The 24690-nt window shown below is 38.8% G+C and overlaps 1 protein-coding gene across 1 annotated transcript; it reads left to right on the top strand.

Moving 5' to 3' along the window:
• Positions 1 to 7755: 7755 nt before the first annotated feature.
• Positions 7756 to 23509, top strand: LOC141595457 (uncharacterized). Its single transcript, XM_074415425.1, has 6 exons — positions 7756 to 7867; positions 7954 to 8207; positions 21533 to 21967; positions 22217 to 22928; positions 22973 to 23189; positions 23359 to 23509. Exons 1-6 carry the CDS (start codon positions 7756 to 7758, stop codon positions 23507 to 23509), a joined length of 1881 nt encoding a protein of 626 aa, XP_074271526.1.
• Positions 23510 to 24690: the final 1181 nt, after the last annotated feature.

Here is a 24690-nt window from a genome sequence, read left to right as displayed (position 1 = left end):
TTTGAATTATTTGGGTTTTTAGAGAGATGAGAGTAGTGATATTTGTGAGATGAGAGAGAAGTGGTTGGGGAAATAATTGATATATAGTGAATTAGTTTTTAATTAGGTGGATTAGTGAGGTAGAGAGAGAGAGTGTCTTAAATTAGCATTAATTCCTTCTTTTAGCATTAATCCTATCCACAACTGGTGATAACTCGACCTCAAATTGATCTTAGAAAACACTCATGCACCACTCAGATCGTCAATAAGATCATCACTCATTGGCAAAGGATACCTATTCTTCATTGTGACATGGTTCAACTCCCTATAGTCGATGCATAGCCTCATACTCCCGTCCATCTTTTTCACAAACAAAACTGGTGCACCTCAAGGTGATACACTAGGTCGAATGTACCTCTTGTCTAGCAACTTATACAGCTGCTTCTTCAACTCCTCTAATTCTTTAGGCCCCATCCGGTACGGTGCTTTAGATATAGGTCCCGTCCCCGGTTTGAGTTTAACACTAAATTCGATGTCCCTCTTAGGTGGTAACCCCGGTATCTCGTCTGGAAAAATATCACCAAACTCCCCCAACCACTGGTATGGCAGATGCTATTGGTTCCTCTACCCGCATATCCCTCACATGACAAAGGATTAAAGGACACTTCTTTCTCAAACATGACTTTAAAGTCATTACCACGATCAACTTCATCTTAGGTTTTACCACAAACCCCTTATATGGCACTTTGACTCCCTTAGGCCCTTTTAAAGACATTTTATTTTGCCGACAATCTACCTTAGCCTCATACTTGCCCAATCAGTCTATCCTGACGATAGCCTCAATCCATCCATAGGAAACTCTAACAGATTGACCGATAAGTCTACTTTCCTAACCATCATGGACACTCCTCTATATAGCTTAGAACATGACACTGACTCTCTCGAAGGTATAAATAAGTTATCTTTTACCAGGTCATATTCTCCCAAACCCATAGCTAAGGCATGACACCTAGACACAAAAGAGTGGGTTGCCCCTGAATCAAACAGAACAAAAGATAGCTTGTTATGAACAAGGAAAGTACCGGTAACAACATGAGCATCATTCTCAGCTTCCTGCTTTCCCATCATAAAAAGCTTCGCGCTATTCTTCTGGCCTCCACCTTGTACCATAGTTGCTGAAGTGGTAGGCTTGCCAACCGAATTCTGTGTCACCCTGTTGTTTGGGCGCTAGTAGGGCCCTCCATTATTGCGGTTGTAACCGCCATTATTGTTGTTTTGGCTTCGATGATCATTCCACGACCCAGATGGTCTGTTACTAGCCAAACTCTAACTTGGAGTATGCGAAAAGTTTCCTTGGTATGTCCCTGGAAAACCTCCTTCTCCTCTTACAACACTCGTACACTCATACCTTTTGTGACCCGTACCACCGCAGTTGAAACACGTAAGATTGGAGTTGTCACTAGTACTCTTACCTCCTCCTCTTCCCTAAGCTCGAGATCCCCCTCCATAGTTAGATCCTACAGAAAAGGTCCTAACCTGGTTATAGTTGATCCTCTTGTGGCTCGTCTGATTGCCACCCTCACTTTTAACCTTTCTCTTTTCAGCACCCTTTTATTTAGCCTCCTTAGCCAATTCTACTAGACTCTCAGCGTGACCCGCCCTTGCATAAACCTCTTTAAGATCCGTGAGTACTCTAGCTGGTCACCTATCCATGATCTTCGGTGCTAACCCTTCCTTAAAATGAAGAGTCAAACTCCGTTGACTCAGTTATATATCCTCCGCGTATATAGTACTCTGTGACGGTCATGTTATCAGCCATGGAAAAGGAATCAAACTCGGCTCTCAACTTATGGCGAATGTGCTCCGGAACAAAGTGATCTCTCATAGCTTTCTTGAATTGTTCCCATGGGATAGCAGGTTGCCCCAGGTTCTTGTAGTATACCCTTGCCCCGTCTCTCTCATTATGCCACCACACTCTTGTCTGATCCCTTAGGTAGAATGCAGCCTGTTCTACCATCATGTCTTCCGGACACTTTACTACCTCTAGCACATACTCTCCATCTCTCGGTGCCAATTGTCAAGCAGCTTTGGCTCACCAGTACCCTTATGGGTAGTGGCGTTGAAGCGAGAAATGGTGTTGCTTAGCCGGGATGCATCCACCAGTTTCCCTTCCCTTTTTCCCACATTCTTGAGAGCCTCAATGAGCATTTCTTGCTGCTCGATCATTCTGGCAACCTCATCCAGAGTCATCTCAGATGCCTGAATGTAAGCGGCTGATCTATTTGGCGGCATTTTGAGCTGATATATATACAAGGTAAACATAAGCACATAGCCTACGGCTCAAAATAAATAACGCATCCGTCAAAGAAGTACTCGGTCGAGTACCTGGGAGTACTCAGTCGAGTACGAACTACTTGGTCGAGTACGGACTACTCGGTCGAGTACCAAAACTACTCGGTCGAGTATCCTACACCAGTAGCCGACCTTCAAAACAAATAAAGCATACTCGCTCGAGTACTCAACATAATCGGTCGAGTACGCCTCACTCGGTCGAGTGCCCCTCTTACTCGGTCGAGTGGTTATAACCAGTAGCTACTGCTTAAACTCAGATACCCACACTCGGCCAAGTAACCCCAACTCGGTCGAGTACCCGCCCTGCTCGGCCGAATCATGCCAAACGATTAACCCTTCAACTTTAACATTACATATATCTTTACATACATCATTCCTAACCATGTTGTTATTCAACCAAAGCCAAGTAATTAACATTTAAACATGCCTTGAATCATCCATAACACTCCTTATTTATGCAATCATATACTTTCAATTCATCCAACAAGCTCACAAGAAACATATATAACACACGTAACGACTTCCATAGACACCCCATAGTGACCGGCTCGAAGTTGTAAGGGCTAAAATGCGGCTTTAGGACGTCTCCCAAGCCCTTGCGGTAGCTCTAAACAACTCCTACCCGGGTTCATTTTAATTCGACACTCTATGTTGATTTTGTTCATTGATTTAGGTTCCAAAATCGTCGCTCTAATACCACTTTGTAACACTCCCATATACCAAGGTGTCTTGCCAAGGACCACCCTAACATATAAAGGTGCTACTATTTCGGTTACCCGAGGTAAATATATCTATAGGGACATCAAAGAACAATTATTAAAGTATAAAGTTAACTTATTACTTGTCTCAAAAACCAAAACCAAAGTATAAGAAATGTAAACCAACTACAGCTCATAAAGTATCCAAAAGACTAAGACCGTGGATGCTAAGACTCTAGGTGATGACACTCCCTTCCTCGAACCCGCAGCTATCATACATCATCACCTGTCAATCAACTGCTCACCATCCCCGAATGAATCACCACAGTTTTTTAAAACATAAACAGAATCAGTTCCATGAATAATCAAGATAAGAAAACACAAATACATCCAATACAATCCAATCCAATCCAATCCAATCGTAGAACCATCCTCCGAACTCCGTCAGTAACCAGTAACCGACTACACACCAAAGTGTCTAGCCCTGCCAGATTACCCATCGCAACAAGTAATCATCACCGCCAGTGGGGGGACTGCAGCCTTGCCCGCCTAAGCCCCGCTCACCACAACGAGCAATAACTCATGTCCATTAATATGCACATCCCCCTTATGACGGGAACCACAAGGGGCGAATCAAGGGCGTGAAGCCATTCCCGATGATGACTCCACTCAGCCGAGGACACACCTCGAGAACCAAAGACAAACAACAACCAAGCTAAACATCCAAAAATCACAAATTCAGTAACAATACTAATCATGCCAATACATCAATCATTGTCATCTTCAATCAATTAAACAGGGAACTGAATAGGTAAACCCTACCTTATTATGAATCTGAATCACAAGCAAACAGCGGAAGCTAGAATTGTTCCTGTACGAATCCTTCACCTAGCAATAATCACAATCATGCCTATGTCACAATCATACCAAAAATCTTTTTTCCCAAACTAACAATTAGGACAAAACCTTAAAGACAACATACTAAAGATTAACAATATACAAGAAACTTACCGGCGAAATCGGGACAAAAAAAAAAGACGGAAGCTAAACTCACGATCGATCAATTAGCCTTGAGAGTGATTAGGGTGATTAAAGAGATGATGAACGTCGTTAGCTTTTGTAAAAGTGATTTGTACACTGTTAAAACGTAATTTATAATCTCTAATCACATTAATCAAAACCGCGGAAATTAATCCCGTCAGGCCGGATACTCGGCCGAGTACGCTCTACTCGGCCGAGTATCTCACTACTGGGTCGAGTGTTCCTGGACAGTAACCTGACCAGAAAACACACGATACCCTACTCGGCCGAGTTCCTTCTATACGGTCGAGTAAACCAGACTCGGAAAACCGTGGTATTACATTATTGCCATTAAACACCAGCCTTTTTTTGTTTTTGGTCCAAATATTTTCTTCGGATTCTAGCTGTTGGATTCTGTCCGTTGCATTAAGTACACAATAATATCTTTTAATTACTGCCGATTTATTACAATTCATTGTTGAGTTTTATTGCCATTAAACACCAGATTGTCTGGCTCTTATCTGACTGCTAGGGGTCTCTAACCGCTATATAAACCCTCTAAGTTCATTATTTCTAGACACACAAAAATACAGAAACTTTATCTTACATTTCTCTGCCTTACTTCTAAATTCTGAGAGCGGCTCCCACGTATCTATTTGGAGTGCACCATGGTAGGGAAGGAGGCGTTAAAACTGGAGTCGGTGACTAAGGTACCCAGGCGCACTATAGTGGAGGTCTAAGTGACTTAGGCAGTGTCTTACACGACGTCTTAGTTAAGGTTATTTCCGATCAGATAAGTTCATACTTCCTACAAGGAGATCCTGCAATTTTTTTAAAAAAATCTTTTGATTATTATGATTTTGATTTTAATGTTTCATGAGAGAGATGGGGAAGAAAATGGAGTGTTTAGATGAATGAAACAGATGCACGTGATGTTTTTCTTTTTAGTTTTATTTTCTGCCTTATGTTAATTTTTTTGTGGATGGGACAGGAAGTGAGATAATTTTATGGGACATGTGATCCGGACCGAAGAAAAACATATAACAAACATAATCAGATTTGTTCCAACAAACTTAAGCCAAAATCAAAATTAATTAAACGTGTTTTATTCACCCTAATTTAATTAATAACCTTAGTCATATTAACTTAACAATAACATAATTTATTTCACACAAAACCTTGATGACTACTCATATAACAGTTAAAACTCTATTACCTAATTAATTGAACACACATTCTGAAATAATGCTAGCTGTAGAAAACCAAGCAGAATACGACATATATTAATCAGATTTAAAACGGACCCAATTACCACATAACCCACACCTATATGCTCCTTTTAATTTCATAGGAAATCGAACAATCTTATCCTTCCATGATTTCCATATTTTCTTACAAAGTGTCTTTGTTGTGACAGACATTATTCGTCACCAGGTAAAAGACGGATAGTGTCTTTTCATAATAAGGCAAGTGGAAAGGTAAGTGGAAGGAAAATGGAGCATCCCATGGATAATGACACTTACATATTGTGAGAAGCGCACTATTCGATTTCAATTTGTGATAAATAGCGCCCATCTTTAATGAGAATTTGTGATTTTCTTATTCATTTCCAAAAAATGACGGAGAATATATATTTATGGTGTACCTCTTTTAATTTCATGCTTTTCGATTCTTTTATGATATAATGGAGAATATATACTAAGAAGAATCTATATCTCTTTTCCAAATTTGGTTCTTTGTCTAAGAAAATTTTCCAAACGTATCATATACTATTCTTACAAAAAATCTTTTGTCCTCAAGGTCTACCATGAGAATTCTTCATTTTTATTTTACTTTTTTCGGGTAATGATAAAAATTTAATTTTCTTATTAGATGAGATGTACAACGACGTAGTACACCTAGTGGACATATAAATTTTTCACTAGTCATAATATTTTTTATTCTAAAAAATATTACTACATGAAAATTAGCTACTTTCATATAAATAAATCGTAACATGTCAATAATACAGTGTGGTAAGGACGAAAACACTTTCATATCTTCCATACTCATTATGTTTTGATCGAATACATTTTAGTCAATTATTTTCTTTTACCTTTTATAGTAGTTTTATGTTATAAAATGTTCTTTTTTTGCCAACTTTTTATATGATAAGTGATCTTTCTATTTTTTTTTTATAATGAATCTCCAGCCGTTACCTTTATACGATGTATGGAGTACAATACTATTAACCTTTAGCCGATAGATGGTTTACAAATTACATATATTAGGTCAACCACTCATAATCTTAAGCCACACACCTCTCATAAAAAATAAAAAATTTAAACGAAGACTCTTGTATTCAGTCATATATAACAAACTAAGCCAATTTTAGGAGTCGTTTGGTTATATACGGGAACTTACAATGCCTATGAAGTGTCATATCACATGATTTTAGAATTCATGTGAATTAGAAAATGTTATTTGATTACATGTAGGCGTTGTAGTTCATGTAGACATTCTTTTCACAAGTGCAACATGATTTCCAAATTTAAATTTTCAAAAAGTATTTCCTTTCTTGCTTCTTTTTAAGTGCTATTTTTTAACTCTATATGATCCATTTAGTGGTATTATGAGAAAGATTCAGGGTGAAGGAAAACATGTGATCATTTTAGGATAAATGTAAATATTTTAGATAACAAGTTTTTACTGTTAGGAAGTGACAGTATTAGTTATAATTTTTTCTCATTAATGATCATTTTTTATTATAAAATGGCGATATTTTTCTCGTCTTAAGTTAACATCAGTTTAAGGAAGACAAACTGATATTATTAATGATAAAGGTTGCTTATATTGCCATTAAAAAAGGACAATTATTAGAACACAAATTCTCATTATAGACGGACACTATCCGTCTATACGTATAGACGGATACCACTTTCCCTCACAAAATACCCATTTGCCATAAAGTGGGAAGCATATGGGGGTGCCCCACCTTGTCCCCCCTACCCATTTTATTAGAGGTCTTTACCCGTCTGTTCGCCCCACCCGTCTATACCAAGACCTGTGATAATTATTGAATTTTAAATGATATGATATAAATAAGCAACTACTAGGATGATTGCTCGTGTGATGCAAGAGTAATAAGCAACTCTGTGATAATTATTGAATTTTAAATGATATGATATAAATAAAAAGTAGGTTTATGCGTACAAAATTTCAAATTTTTTTCATGTTACGTGTTTATTATCCAATTCTACATCGTAATTTCCACTTTGTATAATAAGTTTTTTACTATTATATTTAATAAAATTAGTAAGTCTCTAATCACTATTGTAACACCCGGTCTTATTTTAATTGGGAAAATATCACTTTGGGTTAATTTACATTTTAATTTGAGAGTTTAGTTCTTGTCATGTTTGCCTCACTTATAGCATATGACAAGTAAGGAACAAATCTTGTGTTAATCACCAGGTGACTCACCCCAAGATTGTGGTGCATCAAGTGGATTGGCTTCTCCTATGAGGGAGTCTTTCGTTTCTGCAAGATTTGTAGCCAAGTTGGTCACCGTGTGTCTTTTTGCCCTTCTGGTAAAGTGCACGGGGCCCGTGGTATTCAAGCTCGTTTGGATGAGTTAACTGCTCGTGGCTTGATGGTCCTCCATGGCCCACCTGGGTCTTATTTTTAGTCGCCTGATATTCTGGGCTTACCTGCGCTTTTAAAATACATGAGCACTGAGATTAATATTGTCTCGCCCTCTGACTCTGTTATTGTTGACTCTGGTGGTGCCTCACCAGTTTTCTCGTTCTCATCTTCACCCTCGGATGATGAGCCTGATGGTTCATGCTCTGTTCCTCCACCGGAATGCAGGATTCATGAGGACCTGTCGCGTGAGGTTCTTCTTGAAACCTTTCCTTTTCTCAAGAGGCCAATTCTACATGTCCTTCTTCTGTTGCTGCTGGTGAGCCTTCTGGTGGCAGGGCTGCCTCACTTGCTTTTTGTATGTCAGTTCCAGATGAAGCTGTTGATGCCTCTTTAAATTTGGGACTCGGGGAACCTTCCACACAACCCCAGTCAGTTGATGTGGGATGCCTTTTTCGTGATTCTGTTGCTTCTAGGCCTGATGTTCCTACTGTGGTTTCACATTATAGGTCGGTGAAGTTTGTCTACAAATGCAAGGTAGGAGTTGGTTTTAACTTTTACAGTCGCACTCGGTTTAAATGATCTAATAGATCGAAGTTTTTGGATTTGGCTGTCGATCATGACTTTGTGCCTGAACCATCTTCTCTTCTACTGGGATTTATAAATATTCCACCTTTCTGTTCTAATGGTCTCTGGATAACAAGTTCTACTTCATATGTTCTGAACTCGGGCAAGAAGCGAACTTTTTGTCCTTTTGTTTTTTCAATCTTGGACTGCCCTGTGGTTAAGAGACCTCGGCTGAAACAAGTCTCTCAAAATTTGTTACATGACTCTCCATTAATGCTTTTTACTTCTCCTTGTTCCAGAGATGAAGATGCCTTCCCTGTTTTAGGTCTGGCGGCGGACCTTAATTCGTCACCCATACTCCAATGAAGCTCTTTTGCTGGAATTGTAGGGGGCTAGGTGCAGCGGATGATCCTACAATTCCTTTTCTACTTAGATGCGCCCACCAATATCATTCGTCAATTTTGTTTTGCAAGAAACCATTACTTCAGTAGCTTCAACATCCTCTAAAACTTCTCACCTGGGCCTGCCATACTTCTGCGGGGTCGACTCGGAAGGACGTAGTGGTGGCCTCCTTTTTGTGGTGGAATGACTCTGTTGTACTAACTACCCTTTGCTTAGAATCTCACTACATCTTATGTAAAATTGCCTTCACTAGGCCACCTTGTAAAAATTATGTAATGTATGTTTTATTTATATATGGAGAAGCAAGGTTTGAGTATCGATAGTCTTTGTGGGATCGTATTATATCTTTAATCTCGGGCATCACTCCTTTGTTGTTGATTGGGGATTTCAATCAGGTCGAATTTTTTTCTAACAAGCTTGGGGGTACCAGTTCCATTCGTGGACAATGTGATTTCACCGCGTGGAAAATTGCCAATGGCCTTACGGATCTCCCTTTCCTTGGTCCTCGTTTTACTTGGATGAACAGTTAGCTTAATTCAAACATTATTATGGAACGGCTTGATCGTGCCTATGCCAATCAGGACTGGTCTCATCTCTTTCATATTGCCTTTGTTACTCATCTTTCTATTCTTGTTTCCGATCATACACCCATTATCCTTACGTTGTTTCCAGTCTCAACACCACGTAGACGACCATACCGTATTGATAACTAGTGTTTAGCTTTTCCAGAGGTTCAAAAGCTTGTTACCACGGTTTGGGATACTTCTTTCTATGGATCCTCAATGTTTGTGCTGTCGCGTAAGCTGGCCTTTGTTCGCCGTTCCATTCTGCGATGGGTACTTCTGTGGGGTAATATCCGTATAATACCCTTAAATTATAGGACTATAACGTAAATTTAATATGCAATTTATTGTCATAAACGAAAAACAACAATGAAACAATTAAGATTAAGAATCAACCTCGGGTCCTTTGTAGTGCGGCGTAAAGAACAGAAATCAACAGAGATTTCCTTCTAATCGTTGCACCCAAGACCGTCTGAGACTATGCCTTTGTGCTAGAAATGTATTCTCTAATTGCCTTGCAATATTGAGAGAATAGTTGTGTGAGTTTTTCTTAGATGTGAGATCTAGGTTTTGAAAGAGAAAAATGCCCTTCCAAAACCCTAATTATTTTTCACTAATGAATCATTAGGTCACAAAAGAGAGAGAGCTCTCTTTTGTTCATTTGGTTCGGCCAAAACCGAGTGAGAGGGGGAGCCATGGGCTTTTTCATTTCCTCTTCATTTAAACTCGTGATCCGACTCCAAATTACTAAATGTATATGATGCGGTCTTATTATAAATTGTCATCGGTTATCGGTATTTAAAAATATCGCCTAGTAACAAGGATTAGCCGATATATTAATACATGTCCGACAAAGACAATATTGTATAATTAATTCAATATACATTAATTAAATATAATCGTTTATATTTTATTTACGAATTAACTGCTTAATTCGCCTTAGCCATTATTATTTAATCCGTATTAAATAATTATCTCAACATCGCATTTTGACTAATTATTAGTCAAATAACTCGGACTAACTGCTTAGTCAATTTTCCGCATCAACATGATGTATTTTCATACCGTCACATCTCTCAAACGTATCCTATAGGTGTGACTTTTAGGGACCAGTTGATCACCGCCATCTGTATGACAATAACGTCAAACTTATCTAGCAAGCCAACCGTTATTGATAAACGTGGACCAACTGATTATAATACAAAAGTATACCCTTTGATCCTTTTAGAGATTTATAAGTCCTTGCACTAATCAAAGGACACCAGCCCCAACAAGCTCCCACTTGTCCGTACAAGTGTATGTGCAATGACGTTATCCGCACTAACCGGAGGACACAGCTCAACAAACTCCCACTTGTCCGTACAAGTGTATGTGCGATAACCGATTCTCATATTCATTTAAAATTTCTCCCACTCAATGTAAAACAATTTGCGATCCGGATCCGCAAAGGTCGTATTTACAATCGATCCAGTATCTAGAGTGGTTTCCCGACTAGAGAGTAACTCAACCGATAAAACGACCGTATTCGAGCATGGCCATGCATTTCGATTCTGACTCCTCGAGTGGCCCTGAAAAATATCGAGTACTGATAAAGGCTGAATATTTCCTTCAACTCGACTCCTTCCGATCTAAGCACAAAGATGAAATGACCCGAAAAAAATCAACTTGGCCCCCGTTACGGATGACCGTGAGAAAGAAACCAAAGTCACCCAAAATCGCCTTTAGTCTCAAGAGACAGACGATAGTCAAAAGAATCGACTCTTAGGATCACCATGGAGGTCCTATCCACGACCGGCACCGAATGTTATAAAACATTTAGGACTCCACGTCGATGTCACAATTGTGTCCTACGAGATATCCGTATAAATCGCCTCCGTGATTGGTCACCAACCTTTTGACTTATGGCTCGTTGAACCCACCATCAACCAACGTCACAAAATAATTACCTTGAGTTATCAGCTCACGTGGGCAATTAAGGACCAAAAATATAATGTTTGTTCAGTTCACTTTGTGATGTTCAAAATTTGTCGTACAAATCCACATGAAAAACAAAATATATAAATATCAAAACGATGATGTTGTATAGAGTACAAAAGAAAATGAATCTAATCCATAAAAGAGTACTACAACTTAGGAACACGTTTAATTGCCATGGAATTAACGTGCCCTTCATGCTTATCTTGTCGTAATGGTTTAGTGAGAGGATCTGCTATGTTATCATCTGTAGCAATCTTTTCTATCACTACTTCTTTTTGCTCCACGTAATCTCGGATTAGATGAGCTTTCCGTTGTACATGTCTAGACTTGTTGCTAGACTTAGGCTCCTTAGCTTGGAAGATGGCACCACTATTGTCGCAATAGATGGTTATCGGGTCATTCGAACTACGCACTACGGATAGTCCATGTAAGAATTGACGCATCCATATCGCTTCCTTTGTAGCTTCAGACGCGGCATAGTACTCGGACTCAGTCGTAGAATCTGATGTAACAGTTTGTTTGGAACTCTTCCAGCTGACTGCAGCGCCATTAAGAGTAAAAACGAATCCAGACTGAGATTTCGAGTCATCTCGATCCGTTTGGAAGCTAGCATTTGCGTAACCGGTTGCGCATAGCTTTTGAGGGCCTTCATAAGTCAATGCCTAATCTTTAGTCCTCCGTAGGTACTTAAGAATGTTCTTGACAAACCACCAATGTGATTCACCTGGATGTTTGTTGGAATCGACTTGTCATACTCACGCATATGCCACGTCCCCGGACGTGTGCATATCATGGCATACATGATTGATCCTATAGCCGAGGCATAAGGAATCCGTGTCATGCGCTCTTTCTCTTCCGGTGTCTCGGTGCCCGAGACTTGCTCAAGTGCACCCACTGGAGCCATAGGAAGAAACCCCTTTTAGAGTTAGTCATGCTTTGAATCTCTCTAGGATTTTGTCTATGTAAGACTCCCGATCGAGAGATAACATCCGCCGTGATCTATCTCGATAGATACGGATGCCCAAAATTCTTTGTGCCTCACCCAGATCTTTCATCCGGAAATGGTTTTTCAACCATACTTTCACCGAAGTTAAGAGAGGTATGTCATTCCCAATCAGGAGTATGTCGTCAACATACAATATTAGGAAGACAATCTTGCTCCCACTCGACTTGATATATAGACATGGTTCCTCGACCGATCGAGTAAATCCATTGTCTTTTATCACTTGGTCGAAGCGATGATTCCAACTCCGAGATGCTTGCTTAAGTCCATAAATGGACCGCTTAAGCTTGCATACTTTCTTAGGATGTTCAGGATCGATGAAACCTTCGGGTTGTACCATGTACAACTCTTCCTCCAAATAACCGTTTAAGAAGGCGGTTTTCACATCCATCTGCCAAATTTCATAGTCATGAAAAGCGGCAATCGCTAAGATAATCCGAATGGAACGCAGCATGACTACGGGTGCAAAAATTTCATCGTAGTGCAAACCTGGCACTTGGGTGAAACCTTTAGCAACTAGTCGTGCTTTATAGATATCTTGTTGACCTTTCACTGAAATGCTTTATCTTGTAAAGCCATTTGCATTGAAGGGGACGAACCTTAGCAGGTAAGTCAACAAGATCCCATACGTTGTTCTCATACATGGAGTCCATCTCGGATTGCATGGCCTCAAGCCATAGCTTTGAGTCAGAACTGGTTATGGCACCTTTATAGGTTGCGGGTTCACTACTCGTTAAGAGTAGAATGTCATCTATGTCATGTTCCTCGACCATACCAATGTATCTGTCCGGAGGAATAGAGACTCTTCCCGACCTCCTAGGTTCCTCAGGAATATTCACCGCAGCCGGGATTGAAGGAATTGGTTCCTCCAATGGTTGCTCGGTGTTTGGTTCTGGAATCTCCGACAGGTCGAAGGTTCTATCACTCTTTGCATTCTCGAGAAATTCCTTCTCTAAGAATGTCGCACTAGCCGCAACAAAAACACGTTGTTCGGTTGGCGAATAGAAGTAATGACCAAGTGTTCCTTTAGGATAACCTATAAAGTATGTCTTGACCGATCGTGGGCCGAGCTTGTCCTCGTGTCTCCACTTGACATAAGCCTCGCAGCCCCAAACCCGTATAAAGGACAAGTTAGGGACCGTTCCCTTCCATAGTTCATATGGAGTCTTGTCAACAGCTTTAGACGGACTTCGGTTAAGTATTAGAGCGGTGACAAAAAGAGCATAACCCCACAATGAGTCAGGCAACACGGTGTGACTCATCATGGATCGAACCATATCAAGTAGAGTTCGATTTCTCCGTTCGGACACACCATTCAACTGAGGTGTTCCAGGTGGAGTTAACTGTAAGGCAATCCCACAGTCTTTGAGGTGTTGATCAAACTCGTGAGAAAGATACTCGCCACCACGATCTGAACGTAATGTTTTAATCTTTCTACCCAGTAGGTTCTGCCCTATTCTGGTATTCTTTGAATTTCTCAAAGGATTCACTTTTGTGCTTCATTAAGTAGACATAGCCATATCTACTTAAATCGTCCGTGAAAGTGATGAAATACCTATAGCCTTCTCGTGCGGTGATTGACATAGGCCCACATACATCCGTATGTATGAGTCCTAATAGGTCGCAGCCGCGCATTCCAACACCTTTGAAGGAAATACGAGTCATCTTACCGATGAGACATGATTCACACGTGCCAAATGATTGAAAATCAAAGGCCGAGATAGCTCCATTTTGGATGAGCTGTTTTACGCGTTTCTCATTAATGTGTCCCATACGGCAGTGCCATAGATACGTTTGATCTTTGTCACCAACCTTTATTTTTTTATTCATTACGTGTAATATTTCGGTGGTCTGATCTAAAACATAAATTCCGTTCATGGAGACTGCCTTGCCATAAATCATATCGTGTAATGAGAAAATGCAAGTATTATTCTCTATTACAAATGAAAAACCAAGTTTGTCAAGTGCGAAAACCGAAATAATGTTTTTCGAAAGACTGGTACATAATAGCGATTATATAAAGATAACTCAAATCCGCTAGGAAGTCTGGATCACATATGTTCCCCTCGAGACGGCGCCACTCGTGCTCCATTCCCGACACGCAGTCCGCCTCACCCTTTACGAGGGGTTCGATGTATCGAGCCCCCGCACATGATTACACAGATGAGAACCACAACCAGTATCTAGTACCCAAGTTCCGTAACTTGCGTGGTTAATCTCAATCATATGAATAAAAGTAGAAGAAGAAGACATACCAACAGGTTTAACGCGACCTGCTTTTATGTCCTCATGGTAAACAGGACATGTACGCCTCCAATGCCCAGTCTTGTGGCAATGATGGCATTCCATGTTTTCATTCTTGCTCTTTGTCGCGCCTGATGAGTTGCTCGACTCACCAGGCCCACTCTTACCTGAACCCGACTTCTTAAACTTCGCCTTACCTACTGCTAGGTCCGCTTTAGCTTTGCCCTTACCCTTGCCCTTGTTTGACACAACGAGAACATCCTGTTTCATACTCCCACCGAACTTCATGTCCTTCTCGTGCATGTACGAGAAGGGAGTGCAATTCATGGGGACTTTTCTTCAAATCATTCATATAGTAATTCGCTCTAAAGAGCGCAAAACCATCATGGAGTGAATGAAGCATGCGGTCAATCACAATGTTCTCGCTGATTTTACAATCAAGCGTCTCCAGCTTCTTGACATTCTCAATCATGCCGAGAATGTGTGGGCTAACTGGTTGGCCCATTCCCGAGTCTCGCATCAAAGAAGCGAGTGGTATGCTCATAGGTCACGATTCTTGGTGCTTTGAGAATTCCTTAGTGAGCGTGGTGAAAATCTTGTTTGCACCATGGGCTATGAAGCGTTTATGCAAATTGGGTTCCATTGCAAAAATGAGTACGTTTTTAATCGCACCCGCTTCCATACAGAAATCGTTAAACTTGGCGATCTCATTAGCTCTAGCCGTGGGACCTGGGTTTGGCGGGATGGGCTCAATTAGATATTTGAGCTTCCGTCGCCAGCGGCAGATTCCGTAATGCCGCCTCCCGGTCCGCGAAGTTTGATCCATCATTCTTCATCGAGTAGACTGATTCATCCGATTCATGAAGATCCGGCCGGACTCACGGTCCAATGTGGCACTTGGCATTGGGTCGTTAGTAGGACCAGCCATTTCGTTATTAGCAGTTTAAAAGTTCGTGTTCTACACTGAAAAAGAAAGAAAAACAAAAACGAAATAATAAGCAACTCATCGAGGTGATTTAAGTCTATTTAAAATTCATTTTAGACTCATTGCACTTGCATAATTGATCTCCCTCAAGAATAATACAAGTGATCCCAAGACTCAATTTCCGTAAATTGATAAGCCAACTGTTTAGCTAATTCTTCCGTAAGAACTCTTGGTCGATAGATTTCCGTAAATCCTATCTATAGTCCACCATGATCACAGGATCGTACGAGTGACCATAGCGTTGAGATAAAATAGGTCAATCGGTTCCAACTTACCCGACGTAGAAGGGGTCATATTATGCCTACCGACGAAGAAGGGACTCATTGGAGTTTGACCTATAAAGACCATTCTCAATTTTGGTTTATACGAGGAAGATCCCATCAACTAAGTTTAAATTCATTTTAAGTGAACGAATAACTAGCAACTGCGTGAATGAATTAATTTAGATGATGGCTTAAATCGTGTGACATATGAATGTCATAGAAAACTAACGCGTGACCTCTATATGAGTCAGTTTTCATGCAATTATTAGGTGGTTTGGTTTTTAGGCGGAATATGATGCAATCTATCGTTACGATAAAATAAATGAAAGAATGCAAAACGTAAATAAAAATTCCTAGTGTGGCCTATCCTAGTAAAAAGAACAAAATACAACTTTGGAATCCACCGTTGGACCCAAGAAGTTTGTCTTGATGTTCCATCTTTGTCCATGTAGCGGGAGTGAGCATCCGATCTCCATCTTTGGTCTTCTCAAAATTACAATTAAAATTTACAAAATATAAACCTATTTACATTCTAAATAAAAACTGTAATTACAAGGGAAAAAATAAAAATGGAGATACGAGATCTCAAAATACAACCAAGACCGTGTTCCATCATTACGGTAACACGTTCTACTAAGGCCACACTAAGTTACAACCGTTTGTAAAATAAAATAAATACGTAATGTAAGCATTCAAAAACATTCAAAATAACGATAAATAAAATGCATCAACTAAAACAAAATTTATTCGTGACATAATTCCGTAATTATGTTAAATTTATCCAAACCACCTTTAATGATTAAAATTATGTGACAAAACCGCTTTAGTCAAGTTAATTTTAATCCGTGATAATCCGTTACTTTAAATCGTTTTAAAGTAACTAAATTGTACGTGGGTGAACCGTTTCACTATCAAGCGAGTGCACAAAATCCGTATTATGCACATGTTATGGCCAAAAAGGAAAAATTTAGAACAAAAAAAATTCCAGCTGTGGCCAAAAGAAGGAAAAACACGAAATTTTTTTTTTTTTTTTTATTTTCCAGCGGGTTTTGCCGAGAGCAAAGAGAGCAAAAACAATTTTCAGCGGCTCAAATTTTTATAGCTCGGCCAAAACCAAACAAAATCGATTTGACAAAAAAAACCCAATTGCAATTTAAACCTAATCCGTATAGAAGTAAATCTACAATTGTCAAAACTTTAACATATTGCAATAATAACCGTTTATAATAACAATATGCAAAATCAAATCGAAAACAAAAACAATCGATCGAGACACTGCAGTCCTCGATCGACTGAACAGTTCGGCCGACTGTTTACAACAGAAACAGACGAGAAAACACGGGAAAAAAAACAGCCGTGTACAGCAGCATGTCACGGTTTTCAAGAAAGAAAAAAACAGAAAACAGCCGTGAGCATATCAGTTCGGCCGAACGGTATTCAAGGCAAAAAAAAATTATCGATTCAAATCGTTTTATGAAAATCACATAGAAAAATTTACGTGGCCTCGCTCTGATACCACTTGTGGGGTAATATCCGTATAATACCCTTAAATTATAGGACTATAACGTAAATTTAATATGCAATTTATTGTCATAAAGAAAAACAACAATGAAACGATAAAGATTAAGAATCAACCTCGGGTCCTTTGTAGTGCGGCGTAAAGAACAGAAATCAACAGAGATTTCCTCCTAATCGTTGCACCCAAGACCGTCTGAGACTATGCCTTTGTGCTAGAAATGTATTCTCTAATTGCCTTGCAATATAATATTGAGAGAATAGTTGTGTGAGTTTTTCTTAGATGTGAGATCTAGGTTTTGAGAGAGAAAAATGCCCTTCCAAAACCCTAATTATTTTTCACTAATGAATCATTAGGTCACAAAAGAGAGAGAGCTCTCTTTTGTTCATTTGGTTCGGCCAAAACCGAGTGAGAGGGGGAGCCATGGGCTTTTTCATTTCCTCTTCATTTAAACTCGTGATCCGACTCCAAATTACTAAATGTATATGATGCGGTCTTATTATAAATTGTCATCGGTTATCGGTATTTAAAAATATCGCCTAGTAACAAGGATTAGCCGATATATTAATACATGTCCGACAAAGACAATATTGTATAATTAATTCAATATACATTAATTAAATATAATCGTTTATATTTTATTTACGAATTAACTGCTTAATTCGCCTTAGCCATTATTATTTAATCCGTATTAAATAATTATCTCAACATCGCATTTTGACTAATTATTAGTCAAATAACTCGGACTAACTGCTTAGTCAATTTTCTGGCATCAACATGACTGTATTTTCATACCGTCACATCTCTCAAACGTATCCTATAGGTGTGACTTTTAGGGACCAGTTGATCACCGCCATCTGTATGACAATAACGTCAAACTTATCTAGCAAGCCAACCGTTATTGATAAACGTGGACCAACTGATTATAATACAAAAGTATACCCTTTGATCCTTTTAGAGATTTATAAGTCCTTGCACTAACTGTAAAGGACACCAGCCCCAACAAGCTCCCACTTGTCCGTACAAGTGTATGTGCAATGACGTTATCCGCACTAACTGGAGGACACAGCTCCAACAAACTCCCACTTGTCCGTTGCGAAATAACCCTAATCCGTTGCTTATATACAGTTTGCAACGGATATACGTTGCAAACTGGTGCGTTGCTTATATGGCGTTGCAAATGAAAAAAATGCAACGGATCAGCGTTGCTAATTTTTATGCAACGGACGTATATTATTTGCAACGAATGATCCGTTGCTTAAATGAGGTCCACGTGGCACCTATTTGGTCAATTATGAGACGGATTTCCGTTGCAAAAAAAATGTTTTCCGTTGCATAGTAGAGGGAAAAGTCAACAAATTGACTTTTTAAATTAATGGATAGCCGTCACAAAACCTGTAATTTCCGTTGCAAACACAAATGCATTGACTTTTTAAATTAATGGATAGCTGTCACAAAAACTGTAATTTCCGTTGCAAACACAAATGGGAGATTCAAGCATTCCTGCATCCATTTTCCTCCATTTCGTTACGATATCAAACAATTAAACAATAAACTTTAAAGAAGCCAACAATATAGAAACTTGGAATTGTTCATTTAGCAAATTTAAAAGAGTACATACATTGAAAACATCCTCAAAAAAAATCCATACGTAATTTGCTAAGCAATTTCGTTGTCTAGCTATTATGGAGTAATCTAGCTAATTAGTTGGGATTGATGTCGAGTTGCCACTTCCACCATCATCATTGAAGTCGTCTCGATTTTGGAACTGGTTGCTATCACAATTTGGGTCAAAGTCAGACCCAAACTTTGCTTGTAGAAACGCCTCCATTCTTTGTACTTTGTCAAAATAATTTGAAGCAATTGCAACAAAATAACAATCAAAGTAATATATGAATGCATAGTTATATTCCTATATTTGCATAGAAGACCTCGGGTTTTCCCCCATTTCAGATTAGCATAAACCAAATTGACAAGATTATGTTCCTTGCATCTTCATTAGCCATTTTGGACAAAAAAAGTTCACATTGTGCAACTCTAGCTGTACAATAAATCTCGGCCCAATAATCTATGTCAAATTGAAGAGTTAAATTGAGCAATTTTGGCCTAGGAGACAACTTACTTTGCTATCCATGTCAAATTGCAGATTAGACTATACCTCACCTATTTTTTCAATGCTCATATAGTAGCCAGATTTTCCAGCATATTGAGAATTGGCTCCAAATCAGAACGGACGGGACAATGCTATGAATTGGATTCTAAAACCCAGGAAATCAAGAATGCAAAAAAAAAAAAAAAAAAAAAAATCATCAAAGCTACATTCAGTGCACGTGTTTACCATATTTGGTAGCAGAGGAACAAGTGCAGGCTTGAAGATTCGATCATCATAACCCTCATCATTGCTCAGCATATCAAGCATGTGGTCAGCCAGAGGTGTAAACATCTGATCAAATACCCCCACTGAAAGAGAAAGACAGTAGATGGATGAGAAATATTATGAGTTGATTGATCTTCTATGTCGATCACTCTAGTTGATGATTTTGTTTGATGATTTCTTGGTTTCAGCCAAGCCATACACAAATATCACATATGATAATGTTGTTAGAAAAAGTTGACAAAGAAATGCACAAAGCTACCACCTACCAGGGCAAAGATGGAGAAAAATGAAGAAACATAAGCGGAAAAGGGAGAAATGAGCATTCTAACACGCTTAGTATACATCATTTGTATACTTTAAAAGGAGCTAGCCCTTATAACACCATAAGAATTAGGCTTGATTGTTCGTCTTTGATGGTCGAATGGAGGTTAAGTGGTGGGTGATGTCTAGTGCGGGTGATGATGAACGCCAACGAGCATGGTGACTGGTGCGTAGATCGAAGAAATTACTGATAGAGATAAACTCAGCCACAGATCTTTCTGATAATTCAGAACCCCACAATTCATAATGGCAAAATCAGACAATTACTTACAAATCCACAATTCATAACAAACATATACAAGCTTTAATCAGCTAACAAAATATCCAAAGCTCCAAAACAAATCAAAGTTCGAAAACAAATCAAATTATCAAAAATTGAATTGAGACTAATTAAAATGGATAAAGCTTACCAAATAAAAGAGTAAGAGAAAGTTGAGAATAACAATGAAAATGGTTATCAGTGCTTCAACTTGGTACTTGGTTTTGCTGGTGACATCAACTGGAAATCTGAAATTGCTTTTGCAAATGATTCAAAATCTAAAGTCATCGCCTTTTCAGGAAAATCTAAAGTCAACAAAGATAGAACACGTTATAACAAACCCAGAATTCTAAATGAATCAGATTCAAGATACAACACTTTTGCATGACCAAATTAATCAGATGGTAAACTTAACCCACAATTCTAATTGAAGAACTAACCTGCTAAATCTCACAACGATGACGGAAAATACGATATAGGAGAGAAATTAGGGTTCCGACGACGACAATTTTCAAAGACTGGAAATTTCTGATATGATTTTCATCCTAATTTATTAACTTATTAACATCCAATTTCAACTAAACAATCAAACATCCAATTTCAACTCAACAAATATCGAAATTCAACAATCAAACATCCAAAAACATCAAAAATCAATAATAAAACTATACAAATCAAACCCTAATTTAAAATTAAAAAAAATTGCAGAAGAGAAGGGGACGACACATACCGTCGAGGGCGAGGAAGGAGGCTGCGGCCGGTGGTACCGGGTGGAGATGCGGTGGTCCGCCGTGGACGAGATCGAACGGCGGTCGCGTAGCTTTTTTTTTTTTTTTTTTTTTTTGGAAAAGGAATCGTCACACACGATCAGGAGGTGGAGTTGGGGTTGTGAATTTGGGGTTGTGAATTTTGACTTGTCTAAATAGTATAAAAGATGAGTTTTTAATAAAGAGGGAAAATGGAAATAAAACCCGCGCATGATGGTTTATTGGGAATTTTAGGAGTTTAACCAATATGCAACGGATAGGCATTACAAAATCCGTTGCATAAATTAACCAGCTTTAAATTTATTAGGCGGGTAAATAGATATGACGCATATCCGTTGCAAATTTTCATTAAGCCGTTACATAATTTAATATCCGTTGCAAATTTTCATTTAGCCGTTGCATAATTTAATATCCGTTGCAAATATAATAATATCTGTTGCAAGTAATACTTAGCAACGGCTTATACAGTTCGTTGCAATTAGTCCGTTGCAAATCAGCCTTTTTCTTGTAGTGTTCTCGGAACAGGATTTTCTTCGTGCACTCCGGGGCATGGATGGGTCGAAATCTCCTCGCCTAAATGGTATTACTCCAAAATGTTTCCATATTTTTTGGCCACAGATTGGCCATCTGGTTACATCGGCTATTTTACGGTTTCTGAATTCCGCCATAATGTTGAAGGAGTGGAATAACACACTTATAGTTCTTATATCCAAGGTCGATAAACCGGAATTAGTCTCCCAGTACCGCCCTATTAGCCTTTGTAATGTTGTCTACCGTTTGGCTTCTAAGTGCCTCGCTAACCGTCTGAAATTGGTGATTCCTTCTCTTATCTCTGATTCCCAACAAGTTTTTGTTCCTGGCCATCTTATGTCTGATGGTTGCCTTATTGCCCATGAGATTATGCATTATCTCAACAAGACTAAAAAAGGAACGAAATTTTATTCTGTTCTTAAACTTGATATGCATAAGGCCTTTGATCGTGTTTCTTGGCATTTCCTCATGTCGGTTTTGGAACGTTTCGGGTTTCCTACAACTTGGTGCAATCTAATCTGGGTATGTATTTGAACGGTTAACTACAGTGTTATGATTAATGGAGAACCTTCGGGTTCTTTTCATCCTACTTGTGGCTTGCGCCAAGGTGATCCACTATCTCCTTATTTGTTTATTATGTGTATGGAGATTTTGTCTTGTTAATTACGAAAAGCTAAGTCTCAACATCAAATCCATGGACTCAAGATATCTCGGTATGCTCCCCCTCTTTCGCATCTTTTTTATGTGGATGATGCTTTCATTTGCTGCAAGGCAACTCCTTCATCTTTCGAGGTTCTCCGGGATATTTTTCAAAGCTTTGAGGCTACTTCTGGTCAGATGATAAATCTTGACAAGTCCTTCGTAAAATTCAGCCCCAATTCGCCAGACGATTTCAAGCCCCACATGACTTCAATTCTTCGAATGAAAGACTCTTCTATCTTTGGTACCTATTTAGGTGTTCCGGTGGATCTACCTAAACAGAAGACGACTGCTTTTCAAGGGCTTATTGATAAACTAAAATCCTGTGTTTCCTCTTGGTCTTCTCTGCATCTGTCTCAGTCTAGCAAATTGGTAATTATCAATTCTATTCTGCTTGGTTCGATGGCTCATATTCTTGCTGCTATCCCTTTGCCTCTTGCTATTTCTCGCAAGCTTGATTCCTTAATTTTTGCTTTCTGGTGGAGCAAAGATACAAAACGACGCTCCATTCACTGGCTGTCTCAACAGCACTTGCACGCTCTAAAGGATAACGGCGGGTTGGGTATTAAATCAGTGACGATTCTTGGCCAAGTAACTCTCATGAAAAAAATTTGGTGCCTTCATCATAAACCTGCTAGACTACTTGCGAAGTATCTTGCCCCAAAATATAGAAAGGATCTTCCTATTCCCGGGTTAAAGTCCAAAGTTACTCAACCTTCTTATGTTTGGAAGGGTGTTTGTCGTGCTGTTGCTTCTTGCGCACCTGCTTTGGTTTGGAAAGTTGGTAACGGTATTTATTTGGACCTTTTCTCTAGTCCTTGGGTGCAGGGTCAACCACCGATTTGGAGGCGGCCCCACCCCCTTTAGTTCCAACTATCTCTGAGTTGGTACTTGATAATGGTTCCTGGAATCCATGGATAATTTATAATCTTTTTGCGCAATCTACCGCTAAAGATATTCTAGCTATGAAACCACCTATTCTTGCTCCGGATAACTTTCTTTACTGGAAATATACTGAAGATGGAAGTTACAATGTCCGTTCTGGGTATGCATATCTCTTATCTCAAGCCTCGCTTCCTGTATCATTGCCCTAGTCTTTTCCTTGGAGGATTATATGGCGGTTTCCTTTTTCAAACAAATTTGCCATTTTTATCTGGAGGCTTGTGCATAATATTCTTCCAACTATGATGACCCTTGCTCACTGTGGCTTTCAGCTTGATACTACCTGCGTTTTTTGTCGGTGTTGCCCTGAAAATCCTGGCCATTTATTCCGCTCTTGCGATGTTATTCAACATGTCTGACATAGTTCTATGCTTGGCATACAATCCCTTGCCAACCCAGAAGTCTCTTTCCTCCGCTGGCTAGCTGATCACATATCCTACCTTCATCATATTTCTTCATCTGGGTCTAACTCCCTTCTTTATTTCTTTTGTGTCCTGCTCGATCTGGCTCACTCGTAACTCGATTGTGTTCGAACATAACAATGTTGATCCTGCACGAATACTTCGGTTCGCCGACTCTAAGCAAGGGTTACATTTAAGCTTACCTGCTTTACGGAAAGATAATCCCTTACCCACAGCAACGCCTACAACGGCAGGTAACTGAAGGAAATGTAGATCTATATACATACTAACATACTCATATATGTTAAAATTAATTTGTCATAAAATTAAAGATGGATTTTATGCATGCAAACTTTAATAAAAGAAGATAAGAAAACATTTTCTCACCATAATAATTTCGGTCATATTGGGCACCAACAAGATCTCCTTCTTGTTAGTTCTTGAGCTTTCCAATAATGGATGAACATACAAAAATCCCAAAGTAGAGATTCTCCAATTAGTAGCACCCAAGACAATCCCTTAATCCCACAAACTAACATGTACTAGATGTTTATATTGTGGTTTACCTTAAATTTGATTACTAATAGTCATATATTACTTTGATAAAATTAGTAATCTTACATGAACAATTTGGATTAAAATCTCATCTTTTTGATGAAGATTAAAGAGAGAGAAGAGAGAATATTCATGAACACTTGCATGTTAATTGAATGGTAGTGTAAGAATAAAAGAAAAGAACCAACAACCCATAAAGAGAGGGAGTGTCACGGTTTTTGGAGCCTCAAATGGCATCATTTCTTTTCCTTTTTCTCTTCTCAAAAATAGTAGGTGTGTAAGATGTGTAAGACTAGTTGTAGGTAGGCATCATTATGTTTATTTTATCAATTAAATTAAAACAACCAAAACCCACTAACACACCCTCCATTTTCGGTCCATTACTTAAAATGGACTACCATTTTATTTTGTCAATTTGTCATTTGTCACACAATATGTCACATGTAGTATGATACATGTTATTAATCAAGTTAATGCATATTTATCACATAAATATCATTTCATGAATTAATTAAATTACATACAACAAATTGACAAGTGATACTTGATCACATAAATAAAATGGGTCATATAGTTATAATTCACAACTTCTTGTAATTATAATTAACCATTCATTCTTATCTTTATTGTTTCTCAAACAATAAATAA

This window comes from Silene latifolia, chromosome 8 (genome assembly GCF_048544455.1).
Source record: "Silene latifolia isolate original U9 population chromosome 8, ASM4854445v1, whole genome shotgun sequence".
Classification (NCBI taxonomy): domain Eukaryota; kingdom Viridiplantae; phylum Streptophyta; class Magnoliopsida; order Caryophyllales; family Caryophyllaceae; genus Silene; species Silene latifolia.
This window is presented reverse-complemented; position numbering and strand designations above follow the sequence as displayed.

Bases quoted from the DNA above. Each gene is read 5' to 3' on its own strand.
- LOC141595457 (XM_074415425.1), top strand. From the start codon at position 7,756: ATGAGCACTGAGATTAATATTGTCTCGCCCTCTGACTCTGTTATTGTT. The intron at 7,868-7,953 runs GTTCATGCTCTG...CCTTTTCTCAAG, and splicing joins CTCGGATGATGAGCCTGATG to AGGCCAATTCTACATGTCCT. The intron at 21,968-22,216 runs GTATGTATTTGA...ATTTGCTGCAAG, and splicing joins CTTGGTGCAATCTAATCTGG to GCAACTCCTTCATCTTTCGA.